Source organism: Mixophyes fleayi, chromosome 7 (assembly GCF_038048845.1).
Source record: "Mixophyes fleayi isolate aMixFle1 chromosome 7, aMixFle1.hap1, whole genome shotgun sequence".
Classification (NCBI taxonomy): domain Eukaryota; kingdom Metazoa; phylum Chordata; class Amphibia; order Anura; family Limnodynastidae; genus Mixophyes; species Mixophyes fleayi.
In genome coordinates this window covers 38,668,168-38,682,022 of record NC_134408.1, presented here as the reverse complement: position 1 = coordinate 38,682,022, position 13,855 = coordinate 38,668,168, and the positions used below count along the sequence as shown (strand labels likewise).

Genomic DNA, 13,855 nt, shown 5'->3' with positions numbered 1-13,855 from the left:
AGCCCATAACCATTTTTCTGTGCATCTGATCCAGCTTTTGTTTGCTGTACGCCATACTGATTCGGTAGCTCAATCTGATCACAACTTGTCTACCAGTGCTATGCAGTTTTTCAATTCTGACCATGGTTACCAATGCATAGTTGTTGTTCATTAATCTATATGAATTTGTGATCAAAGCCAGGACTCTCCAACACCACCAGCCACTTACATTGTATCTAGAAAACTGCCTGTGATTGGTCGAGCAGCTGGTAATTGAGTTCTTTCTTATTTGGCAGCAAGGCTCCGAGAAAAGCAGTTAATGTTTTCTTTTCTTCCCAGTGAATAGCAAGAAGATCTCTTTCAAATTTCTTTTTGGGTTAAAATAAGCAACTCTGGTTTGGCTTCCCATTTGGATTACATATAAAGGATATTTCCCATTGGATTAAAAGAAGATCCATTGAGGCTTTCCATTTGGATTACAAGTAAAGGACATTGTATTAACACAAGACAATCTGGGGGTATATTTACTAAACTGGTTTGAAAAAGTGGAGATGTTGCCTATAGCAACCAATCTGATTCTAGCTATCATTTATTTAGTACAGTCTACAAAATGACAGCTAGAATCTGACTGGTTGCTATAGGCAACATCTCCACTTTTTCAAACCTGCAGTTTAGTAAATATACCCTCTGACTTCTCTTTGGATTACAAATAAGGACAAGCTCCAGCAGGCACAGTCAATTGTTGTCAAAACTTGCTAGGACATGTAGTGTCACAATAGCTGGGATCACTGGGATGGCATATTTACCACTCCAGTAGAACCTATTGTTTACTACTATTCATACCTTCACACCCACAGAATTATAGAAAAGAGCCTGTTATTCAACAAAGAAATAGTTGGCTCTTATATTGGGGGCCGCTTGCTGGGTTTTTTGTTCCCCTACCCAAGAGACCCGTGCTGAACACGCAAGCTGCGTCAAAGCGCGTTTTTATGTTGTTGAAATGGATGTACAATTGTTTCTAAATCAGGTCCTTGGAGTTTTTTCTCAAGAGCATGTCCCTTTAAATAGTGGGATAGCCTTAAACGCACAGTACAACAAAGGCTTTTTTTTCTTAATAGAGAAAAACAAACTTCTCAGATATGCTAAAAAAAATTCCTACAGATTAAATGGGTTTAAAGAGCCCAGCTGTTTTCATCTATTTTGATCCAGTTTATCTACAAATTGCCTATGGGGTTAGTTGATAAATACTGTGCTAACTCCAGCTGTCCACACTTTTCAAACAATGCCGTTGATATTTGCCTCTTGAGAATAGCTTGTGTTAGCCATTGCCTATCCACAATTGTCTCTGATGGCGCTGCTATTAAATCCCCATCACACATGTAATACGTTAATGATGCACTTCGGCCTTAATCTTGAGTACTGTTGTGCTAGGGAACAATAGCTTTCTGCTTGGGTTTACTAGAGGAATAATCACCTCCTCGGTCTTGATGAATAATTTAGTGTAGTATATTTTGCCTCAGTTTGAGAAGAGCTGCATGTCATTCTCCTCTCTGGTGCCACAAAGACAGATACAGTATATGTGACTTGTTGAAAATCTCTGATGTTGTTTGGAGAGGAGGAAAGTGCTAGAGTGTGAATGAGACATATTTAGAACTCCGTTTCACGCTGCATGACTTAAAACATTGAAAACCAATATAAAATAGGAAATATGTTTTCAGTCTGGAATTACAGTTTCACAGTTTACTTGCAATTAAACTTTAAATGTACATTATTGTACTATTTGGATTTTATTATATAATTTTTATCTTACATAAATATGTACAAAATGTTACTAATTCATAAGAGCTTTTACTTAAGTTTTTTGTAACAGTTCAGTAAAAGAGGCTTGGGAAAAGATATCAAACTCAAGCTTATCAAACTTCTAAACCACCCACATAATCACCTAAAGCCAATCTACCTAATTACCACCCCTCTGTTTAGTTCATTCAAAACATACATGTATTATCCTTCTATACCAGTGGTTCTCAAACTTTTGCAGTTCGTGGCAATCTTCGAGTCTCCATAATCTTTTCAAGGCACCCCTCCAAAATAATTACCGAGCAGTCCCGTTTTATAAGTAGTCAAAAAAATTTAATAAGTATTTAGGCCAGGACAGAAATACTTATTAAGTTATATGCAAAAATAATACACATAAATCCAAGGGAAAATAATTTTTTTATAAATTTTTTCAATTATATTTTCTGTTGGAAGAATAATTTACAACTAACACACTCTGCGCCCCCTGCATCCACACACTCTGCGCCTCCTGCATCCACACACTCTGCGCCCCCTGCATCCACACACTCTGCGCCCCCTGCATCCACACACTCTGCGCCCCCTGCATCCACACACTCTGCGCCCCCTGCATCCACACACTCTGCGCCCCCTGCATCTGCGTTGTGCCCCCTCTGCATCTTCGCTCTGCCCCCTCTGCATCCCGCTGTGGCCAGGAAGAGAAAAAACTAACAAATAAAACTTACCAATCCGGCGACGCTCGGGACCCAGCATCCACTCTCCTGCCGCTTCTCACTGAATAAGTCGGGCGTGATGACGTCACGCTCGAGGAGGGAGGAGGATGCTGGCTCCCGGGCGCCGCCGGATTGGTAAGTTTTTGGGGTTTTTTTGTTTATTTTTTCTTCTCTTCCTGTCCACGGCACCCCTGTGACAGCGCTGCGGCACCCTTGGGAGCCGTGGCGCACAGTTTGGGAACCTAGGTTCTATACTTTAACAACCTTCTGACCCCACAAACAATACTGCTGTGTGACTCATCGTTATGCAGTTTTCCAACCACTATCATCTGTAAAATATGCAATCTGAGGAACTTAACCTATGTATTAAACTCCTATTTTCCTATACATTGTAAGCTTGTAAACAGGGCCCTCTTACATCTGTTCGTAAATACTCTTATTTTATTACTGCTTTTGTTCCCAATTGTAAAGGGCTAGCACTGCATACATTAAAGTTAATAACAAGGCACAATAATGTGTTACTTTCTTAATGTGGATGAGGTATATCGTTTTTACACTTTACTTTTTATGCTGTTCTGTTCTTATAAGTTTTCCAAATTGTTTTTTTTAAACCTGTTTTTCAAAACTCAACTGGAGTCATGGTTGAAGTTCTTCCCAGCATGAATCCTGATCACTGTATTTGATAGCATTTCGGTAGTGAGAGATTTGAAAGGACCATGTGTGATCTCATGAGGGGAATGGCATGACTGGGTAGTCGTGGATTCAGTACAGTAACTTGCTTCCAGGACGCCATGGTCCCAGTACCAAAGCTCCAATGGCAGGATTGGTGTCAAATACAGAGAACTCTACCTATACACACAACACAAAGATACTTACCAGTAACTAAGTGGACTGAATAGAAGAAAAACTAAACTAGAAAAATAATTACACTTTTAAAATGATTGAGCACCTTTCAATTTTTTCTTTTGCACATCTAAAACCATGCCTAACACGTGAATCTGCTTAAATGATAATTCACACTAATAAGTGCCAGATATTATATCATCTAATAGTATACAATTTATTTTAGGTATGTTTGCCAAATACAAGTTCTACTTATTTCGCACTCCTGATCCAACTGCATGAACTTATATGATCAATAGTAAGTGCCAACTCTCTTGCATGATATTGTTTTTGAAAACATTATCAGTGACGGGATTTATATTAGAAATAGTGGAGTCAAAACAGAGATAAAACAAAAAACAGTTTTACAGCTACATTTCAGAGCCATAGACCGACAAATGACAGCCTAAATTTAGATTTCAATATTTAAATCCCCCTTTAGATCCATTTCCTTTGTACTCCATAAATGTTTCTTCTACTTAAAGCTGGGTACACACTACAGGTTTTTCAGCCAAATATTGTGCCAGTCACATGATAAACGATTGTTAGGTCCAATGTTGCATTGGTGTCAAAGGCGGACCTAGACTTTATTTTTAGGGGGTGCAGTTTAGCATAGTCATGCCCCTTACATTCTAATTAGCTGGCCCCGCCCCTGATCCCGATTGACACCACCCCCTTTGATCAATGTCTTGCCCAGTTAAATGGTATATTTGCTGCTAAGGGGTGCCCCGATCGCCTCCCCTTGGATCCACCACTGATTAGTGTGTACGCTTCCACAATCATGTTTTTATTGTACCAAAACGCATCATTTTGTTTCATTTGACTAAAAATCTCTATAAAATATGGAACGCTGTCTGACAAATTCTGCAGTGTGTATGCACATACGACCAGCAGTGTAGACAGATCTCCATAGAGTGTCCAGAGTCACAATCTTTTCAGCTTATGGTTATAACAGATGAAGAGCACAGATCTGAAGGTAAATCTTGAAAAACGTGTATAGTGTGTACATGTAATCGGCATGCTGATCAGGACTTTCAGTCGTTGCTAAAATCGTTATCGATACCACATTGGGAGAACTTTTCTGTAGTTTGTACCCAGCCTTAGACTTTCAATCTGTTATCAGTATGTTTTCATAGCGGTCACCTTGGAAACTGATGCTGGGGGGGAGCCTTAAATTGTTGCATATCACTGACAGTCCTTTCAGCTTCCAAACATACCTGATACAGCTCTGACGGTTCTCTAGCTGATATTGCAGGCAGAGGCGGTAACACCTGCAGTCCTCTCGGATGGCGCATGTTGTGCTCCGAGTCAACCTTGGACTGGAAAGATTTAAGTCAGTTGATTATTTAAGTTAAGAGCAAAGTCATTCTTGAAATAAACATATGAAACAATAAACACACACAACATTTTCTAAGATAAATACAACTTTATAACCTATAAAAAAAAACATAAACTTATAAAGGAAGCAATAACTGTAATAGAGCAAGTACGAGTTTTTCTCTGTGTTCTAAAATATTGTTTCAATATTGTGGACATGTTTATGATTTCATTATAGAAAATGGTATTTCACGTTATTGAGATGAAAAAACATTGTTACATAACAAGAGCAAACACTGATATTATACAGCACAAACAAAAGATGGTTTGTCTGTATTGTAACATTTAACAATATAATAATAATAATGTAACTATGGTAAAAGAAATAATTTTACCTGTGGCTCTCCACAGGTTGTGAACCTACAATGTATGATGGGACTTGTAGATTCATAACATCTGGAAAGTCATAGTTTGGTCAGGCATGTTCTAGGGTGAGATGTTCAGTCTTAAGTTGCCTACGCATGGGCAGATCCAGCCACTTGACATGAATGCCAAATAGCCAAGTCTGTGTCCAATTTGGTGGCACCATTTGTGCAGTTGAACACACTGTGAGATCGCTGTCAATGTCTGACCACATTTTCTGACAGTCTCAATTGACATTTGATAGATCAGGATAGATAGATCATTTTGCAAAAACACATACTATAATATGTGGTAAATTAACCTTAAATCTATTGAATTGACCACCAGAATCCATATGTGTATGGGCACTTTTACATTTCTTTGTTATCCAAATTGTTGTTTATTCAGATAATCATTTATCAATCACTCAATGAACACTGCCATATTTCTGTGAAAACCCAATCCAATATAATTTATGAACATGGAAAAAACGGAAGCACTGCGCAAATTCTTTTACACCTTGCTTCGTAAAATGATTCAACTATTTTTGCATATTTGTGCCCATGGCTATGGTTAACCTCATCGGGTCACCATGTCAATATGGCGGCAATTTGCAGAGGAACAAAATGTAGCCCCTTATAATGAGAAGAGCTGGGCAAACTGAAGCGCTATATGTCAAATGCAAATTACAATAGTTTCAGCAACTTACGTAAAAAACATAGATTAGTACATTAGTGCTTGCAATGATATTGACATTTGAGCTTTACATGGAGTTAATATAACTGGTTCTTTTATTGTTACACTGAGTTTTGCCTTGCTCCAAATAAGTTCTTGGCAAAGAAACAGTTGAGTAATAAGGCACTGTTGAGGCAGTCACAGTACCTAGTGTGTCATCAATCCTGGCTGCGAGTAACAAAACTGAGACAAATTGCATATGTCTGCAAGTCAGTCATTTAATTAATAGGTAAGGGATCTTGGTCACATACACTGCACCTCATACTGCAGCAGTGGGAAATCCATTCTATTTCTATTCACATACAAAACACACTTGTGTTTCTAACACATCAAATTCGGATTGTATAATTATGTATTAAAAATAAATTACCATTAGACAATCAACTATTAAATATACTTCCACAAAGCAAATGGTATAACCCCTGCCTCTCCAAACTACACCATTACATGCCATCAACCAACATCAGCTTCTTCCTTAAACAATAGCCAACACGGCAATATACTGTACATAATGGCATCTTTAACATTGGTACAATTGCCTGACCTATCTACACAATGCTTTTATCCTCACTATCTAACAGAATCAACAATTTAAGTTTACTCAGCCAGATTGATGTTATCCCCAGAGATACGAGTTGTGTCTGTGTGTAGTCACTTTCAATGGAGATACTCAGGGGCGGGCTGGCCCGGGGGGCAGTGGGGCAGTGGCCCCCCGGGCCGCTCGGTCAGGCCACTATTAGGGCCGGGGGGTAGGCCGGCCGGCCGCCCCCCGTGTGCAATATAGAAAATTTTACATCAGATGCGGCCGCGTCAGCACACAGGCGGCCGCATCACATGACAGGGGATGCGGCCGCGTCATCAATGGCTCGGCCGTCTGTGTGCCCCCCGGCCATCACTCTCCCAGCCCGCGCCTGGAGATACTAAAAGGAAAGAGAGCTCCAGTCTTCTAAAAAGAATGCCAATTGAAAATAATAAAAGCAAACTAAACTTTTGTGTACATTTCAAAGATTCCCAACCCTATGGATTACACCTTCCACAATTATTGCTAGGATACTCTGTTCTGTTTCAGATGTGGCACAACAATGGATACAGCTTTTTGGTATTGTGGCACGAACAACATTCTGATGATGCACACACAAACAACTACTTGCTTTGTACTTTGCTTTATTTGTCAGGCAAAGTAGTTCATAACATAAATTCCACACACTTTCTTGTGACCCTAATACTAAGTTATACATTATCATCATCAACATTATACAGAGAGCAACTATCTAGTCACCGGCCAACTTGTTCAGCATCGGTCACACTTAGATAATGGACAACTAAGGCTTAAATGCTTTGCACTCTTCCCACAGGCCTAGTTTGATGGACAAATGACACTCCCACCTAGTCTTTATAGATGAGTTCTCATCAGGTGCTCTACTCGTTCAGCCTCCCTGCAGACATAAACAGTCAGCTGCTGTACCTAACACCTCTCTTAGAGGGCTGTGACAAACCACTACCTTTATCACACTGTAGACAGCTGTTTTATAGGGTATGGCCATGCAAAAGTGTCAATAGGGCTGCATGTGTTTAATGAAAAGACCTGTTTCTCCCAAATTCCCTAACTCTACACACTAAATCCTTTCCAAAGCGATGTGCGATGTCAGTTGTTTTACATGGAATGGAAATGCAAAAATCTAAATGAAAAGCTGTCATTTTTGAAAGATCTGTTTCTCCAAGGTCCTCTAATCCCACACAATAAATCCTTTGCACATGCGCTTCCCCATACCTGTACAACAACACACAAGTGACATGATGTGGAATGCCAGTAGTTTGCTATGGAAAGTGCATGACCAAGAAATTACTCCCCAAATAGTTGGATAATTCTTAATAACGACTTTCAAAATTTATATCATGAAGCCTGCCTTTCTCTAATCAGAAAGCTCCCAACTTATAAGTGTGAACTGTTACATCCTAATGAAAATTCACTACGATTAGGTCACTGTGTTTAACACTGGCCACTGGCTGTTTTTTGCAGAATTCTCTCATTTTTAAGCAGCAGGGATATTTAGTACAGTAGTCTCTAATAACTGCAGCATTTCTTTAACTACTACTTGCAGCAGCCATCCCCATAGCTGTCTTTGGAAACTGCAAAGTGGTTATATTTACCAAGCCCCATAAACTTTGAGGATGGAGTTAGCATCGGAGATCTGCTATAACTGCTCCACTGAACAAAGCATGATCTTTTCAGATGCCTCCCCTGCCAACGCTGCAAATAGCAAGCAGTGAAAGCTAACACTGAAGTTTAGTCACTGCCAGGACAGACTCTTATCAGATGTGCTGTCCCGTCATTACTGTAACGATAAATTATTCTGGGAAATAAATATAATTTGCCATTTGCAATGTTTCAGAGCTACATGCACTGATAAGGAGGGTTTATGTGCGAAGACAAATAAGTAGCAAAAAGCAAGACTTTTAGGGCTGTGTGAGGCAAACAGCTGTCATTCCACAGCATATCACCATGTAGTGGTGTACAGGTATGGAGGATCATGTAGCGTGTGAGTTTAGGAGATCTGGGAAAAACAGGAGTCGTTTCATGAAACACATCTTATTTGAGACCTACATATTTGAGCCATTTTATCCAAATAATAGAAGAACCACAAGGGTCTCATACCCATGACCCATGAAGGTTAGGACATACTCGTCTCTACTAGCGCTTGTAAAGTAAAGTCTCGAAAACTTAAGTCATAAGGGTAGGGTAGGGTAGATAGGGTAGTAGCGGTCTAATCAGCTTTTATTCATTATATGGTTTACTTATACTCCTTTCACACAGAGGCATGGACCCAGGAATAACCCAGGTAGTGTGTTGGTGTCAATGGCTCAACCCGGGTCTTGCGACCCTGGTTGCGACCAGGGTTATTTCTGTGTAGGAGCCGGTAACGCTGAACAGTATTGCTCCTTCTCAGGTAGAAGAAGAGCCTATCTGCTACCATTATCATGTCGTTGACTCAGCAGACCTTCGCTGCCTGGGAGCCACCACACAGGTAAGTACAGAGAATGGGAATACATTTGTATTATAATATTAGCTGTCCTAGGGTGCTGACTGGGAGAATAATACAAGACCTTTAATAGAATTAATTTGGAAATAGTATCAATAGTACTGATGTCCCCTAAACTCATTCTCCCCCATATCATTACCACTGAGTGTGTCGAAAATAGGGTGGTCATGATGGAGTATCAAGATAGCATGGTCATGTTCTGGGGTACATTAAATATGGTATTGGGGAGTATCAATATAGGGGCACCATGTGGGGAAATATCAATACAGGGGGTATGATATGAAGGTGCATCAATACGATGGGTATGATAGGAGTATAGATATAACATGGTTGAAAAGAAGTTCAGGTATGTAGGATCTCGGGGGTAATTCATTGAAAGCGTGGCTAGCGATATGTGAACATTATTTGTCCCTCTTTTGCTTTTCTGAATGCTAGGAGGTTTGGCTTATCTATACAGATCTATATACCAAAGCTTAAACAGGTACAATTTGAAATAAAAAAAAATAGGGAGGTTGAAAAAGAAAGTTTAGGACAAATTATATTTCTATAAGAGCTCATGTACTTTAGGTACATCTATGATCAACGTAAGCACTTGTTACAGCAGTACTGAGGGACATAAACAGTGACTTGAAATATATGTTTTAATAAAGATTCAGTTAGTATGGCAAATTATTTTTAAAACAACTCTCTCGATATTAAAATCTCTTTATAATATATATCAGCAAGTTTTTAATGAAAATAGCTTCTGTGGGAATTATGAGCTCCTAACTCTGCTGAGACAACACTGGATTGCAATTATAGAAGACACAACGTTTATTGTCTGGTAATCTGATGCAAGCATGATAAGAAACTACAGGAACATTTTCCTTTATGGTCACACAGAACGCTCTGGTTCCTGCCAGATAATTATAATACTTTTAATATAAATTTAGAAACCTTGAGATACAATATAGAAGAGATCAGAAATAAACTTAATTAAAGGGACATATTGCTAATTAAATAAAAACTCATCCCAAGCTGTGGCAGAATACTAAAGGTTCTTACTCATTATAGTGCTTTCATGAATAAAGATAATTGTTACCATTATTAAAAGGAAAATATTCAAATGACAAAGTAACAAGAGCGAAAAGGTAACACGTAATTGTGCATTGGTAAAAGGACGCACATATCTACTTCTTAGGAGGAAAAGGAATCTGGTAATTTGTTACACAATCGCCACTACAGGATGGAGATAGCAAAATATATTTAAAGAAAAAAATCTTAATTTAAATTAAGCATTTTTTTTCCTAATTGGAAAGCCTACATAATTATTTTTTGTATATTTTTAGATATTATCATTTGTGTTTATTATTTATGTATTCATTTTTGACAAGTGGAACTGGAGCCGAGTCACGTTGACTCGGCAGGGCGGTAAGACTTCTCTTACCATGGCCTGCTAGTATCCCCAGGCAGTTGAGTATCGATATCGCTACTCCGGCGATATTTTAATAATAAATTGAGGAGATAGAAAATCTGTTATCACCACATATTAATAAATAGGGGCCAATGTAACACTGTTATCCATTGAGGCTAAAGAGAACAAATAGGAAATCCGGGAATGCTGGGTGATCTGTAACCCACTCTCTTTAGTGGCTATGTAACCTAAAACAACAGACGGGTTAATGTCAGATTAGTATATTGGACGTGTTCCCCTGTTTTCAACATGAAGAAAAAAATCTGAGACTAAAGAAGACACAAAGGCTACAACATGCTCAATATTCTTAACAACCAGACCTCAGGACTACAACATTTTATAGATCTATTTATATGACTCGCGCTCGGTATATCCCATATTGTATATGGTACCAGCTGTGTGGTAATATAAATACCCATATATGTATACAAAACAAAAAGACAGTTGTCAGCGCTTATCCTCTACACTGCATATCTGTGTGTATCTAGCAAAATGACAACATGAGGTATTAGTTCATATTTTGAGCAAAACATTTAAGCCTGCATCCCAGCGTCAAGGGCACCTTATTATATGCCGCTCCCACACTGACCTATATGCTTTAAACACCATTAAAATGCAATTAAAATCAGATGCACTCACCTCCCAGATATAGGGGTTTACATCTAGCAAGGGCTGGCTAGTGAGACACACCCAAATGTACCTTAAATAAGCTTGATGGACAGCTGCTATGACAATAAGGCAAGATTTTGAAACTAAACCAGAGAAAAAACAATCCATGCTCAGTATATCCCACATATATATATGGTACCAGCTGCTTGGCAATAAGCCCGCGTTCTGTATATTTCATATTGTATATGGTACCAGCTGTGTGGCAATATAAATGCCCATATATATATATATATATATATATATATATATATATATATATATATATACATATTTCTGTTTATATGACTACTTGGCAAACAACTGCATACTGAGAAATACCATGTACCATTCTATGTTGATTATATATTATCTTCATTTTTGTCAGACAGCACTTGCCATAGTATCAGACAGCTGATACGTTTGTCAAAAATCAGTAACTCTGTAACGGAGATCCCAAATTTGGAGCACCCCACTGTAGTTCTACTTTAGGGGAAAGGAGATGCTTAAGATATTCAATTTGGGTAAACATCTTCTTCAACCCAGATTAGTAAACAGCTTTCTTGTTGCTACTCGTAGATTGTATTACACATGTTAAACTTGTGGCACCACAGACCAATTAAGCCTCACTTAACCAAACCTGAAAAAATTGAATAATAACTGGTACAAATATACCTCAGTAATACCAGACACGGGGCCTGATTCATTAAGGATCTTAACTTGAGAAACTTCTTATTTCAGTCTCCTGGACAAAACAATGTTACAATGCAAGGGGTGCAAACTAGTATTCTGTTTTGTACATAAGTTAAATACTGACTGTTTTTTCATGTAGCACACAAATATCAACTTTAAATTTCAGTGTACAAATAAGCTATCAAGTGTTTGTGTGCTACATGAAAAAACAGTCAGTATTTAACTTATGTACAAAACAGAATACTAATTTGCACCCCTTGCATTGTAACATGGTTTTGTCCAGGAGACTGAAATAAAAAGTTTCTCAAGTTAAGATCCTTAATGAATCAGGCCCACTGACATGAAAAGCAAACTCAGTGGGCCTGATTCATTAAGTCACGCAAAACTAACATCTGCGTGTTTTTAAAAATGCACGTGAAACGGGTATACCGTTGTTCGTATACAACAAGGAGTGGATGTAAAGATATGTCTGATGATGAATATGGTTGTAGATCTGCTCTGATATACTAGACAGGACTGCAGGATACGTCCAATACGTATGGTGAATATAAACTCACAAAAGAATGCACAGAAAAAAAACCTATTCAATTAATGTCACTTGTTAATAATATTAATATTAATGACAAAAAAAGGTTTTTTTCCCCCCAACGAAAAAAACACTTATTAGGATGTAATTAATGTCTACTCTACATAAAATATATTTTTACAGTTTGATTTCAAACACATTTTTGTAAGCTGTTGTAAGGACTTGAAGATGAATTGTAAATTGCTGGGGTCTGTGGTGTATGGTCCGGTTCCGGGAATGCGCAGAGTAATTAAGCGCATTATACGCAAAGAATCGCCAGTTGCTCTCCTTACTGTATCAGGGCCAGTTTTTCTGCAGCAAAGAACACTCTCCCAGCCTAAATAATGACTATACTTACGAGATAAAATTTTGAAAGAAGGAGATCAGTTGCCATGACTACACTAGCAATGTATGATGGTTTAATAATTGATGTTCATAGTGTATTGTGGTTTTAATGAGGCATTATTCAAAACAGCAACACCTCAGTTAAAAAAATAAATAAACTCCTAGTGGTAATTTTTGGTTTTCTTATCTTTCACCCAATGCATTTTGATACTATACAGTGAGGACATTTTTGAAAAGATGATTAAAGTTAAAACATTATTTTTTGTTTGACAAAAATACATATTTTTTTTTGTGCCACACTGACAGTATAGATCAGTTTTGGCTAACCTGTGACACTCCAGGGGGTAAATGTATCATACCCCGGTTTTTGCAACTCGCGGGAGATCGGCGCCTTCGCAGCTTAAATTTAAGCTGTGAAGACACGGATCTCACGCGAGTTGCAAAAACCGGGGTATGATACATTTACCCCCAGATGTTGTGAAACTACAAATCCCAGCATAACCTTCCAGCGATAAGCTGCTATATATTGAGAAAGCATGCTGGGACTTGTAGTTTCACAACACCTGGAGTGTCACAGGTTAGCCAACACTGGTATAGATCTTAAAAAGGAACTTGCCACACTCAAAAAGTATTTTTTTAATTGATTGTTTCTGGAGACATGATGCTGAATGTTATCTATTTAATGTACAGTACGTCCATATGTCCTATATTTTTGCACAATTACCTCTATATCTTCTGGCTTCATCTAATTGAATGGTTGCTATGTAAAAGTGCATAAAACTAGAAGAGATATGGGACATAGTGCTGAGAAACAGCGACTGGAGGTGAACAACACTTTGGGGGAAATTCAATTACCATCTATGAGGTCCGCGGACATCGCACCGCGCACACTGCCGGCACTTATGGTAAAAATCTCTATGTCTCCACCATGAAGTGTCCGCCGGAGACACTTCGCAGCTAATTGAATTCCCCCCTTTAAGTAGATTATATGCAACCCCAGTTCACACAAAGATAATCTCTTTAAAGTTGTTACTAATATTTTTGCCTGTAAGTGAATCCAGCTGACCTGTATCAAGTCAGGTGAAAAAGACAGTTATTTGTGCTTTCATTCATCCCCTTGTTAAAGCATTACAACAAACCTTGGCAGGCAGCCAGATGAACTCTGCTACTTTTCATGTATTTTAAAGAGGCGCTAAAAACTGAAAATACAAGTTACTAAAAAACCTAGTTGATACACAGTATAATATATATATATATATATATATATATATATATATATATATATATGTGT

The 13,855-nt window shown here is 38.3% G+C and overlaps 1 protein-coding gene across 1 annotated transcript in view; it reads right to left on the bottom strand.

Annotated features, from left to right (window-relative positions):
• DNAH3 (dynein axonemal heavy chain 3) overlaps nt 1–4,683 on the bottom strand; it is a 245,542-nt gene extending 240,859 nt beyond the window's left edge. The window contains 1 exon segment of the mRNA XM_075179716.1: nt 4,586–4,683. Coding sequence (XP_075035817.1) covers nt 4,586–4,663 — 78 coding nt within the window. The 5' untranslated portion in view covers nt 4,664–4,683.
• Between the last annotated feature and the right edge of the window lie 9,172 nt (nt 4,684–13,855).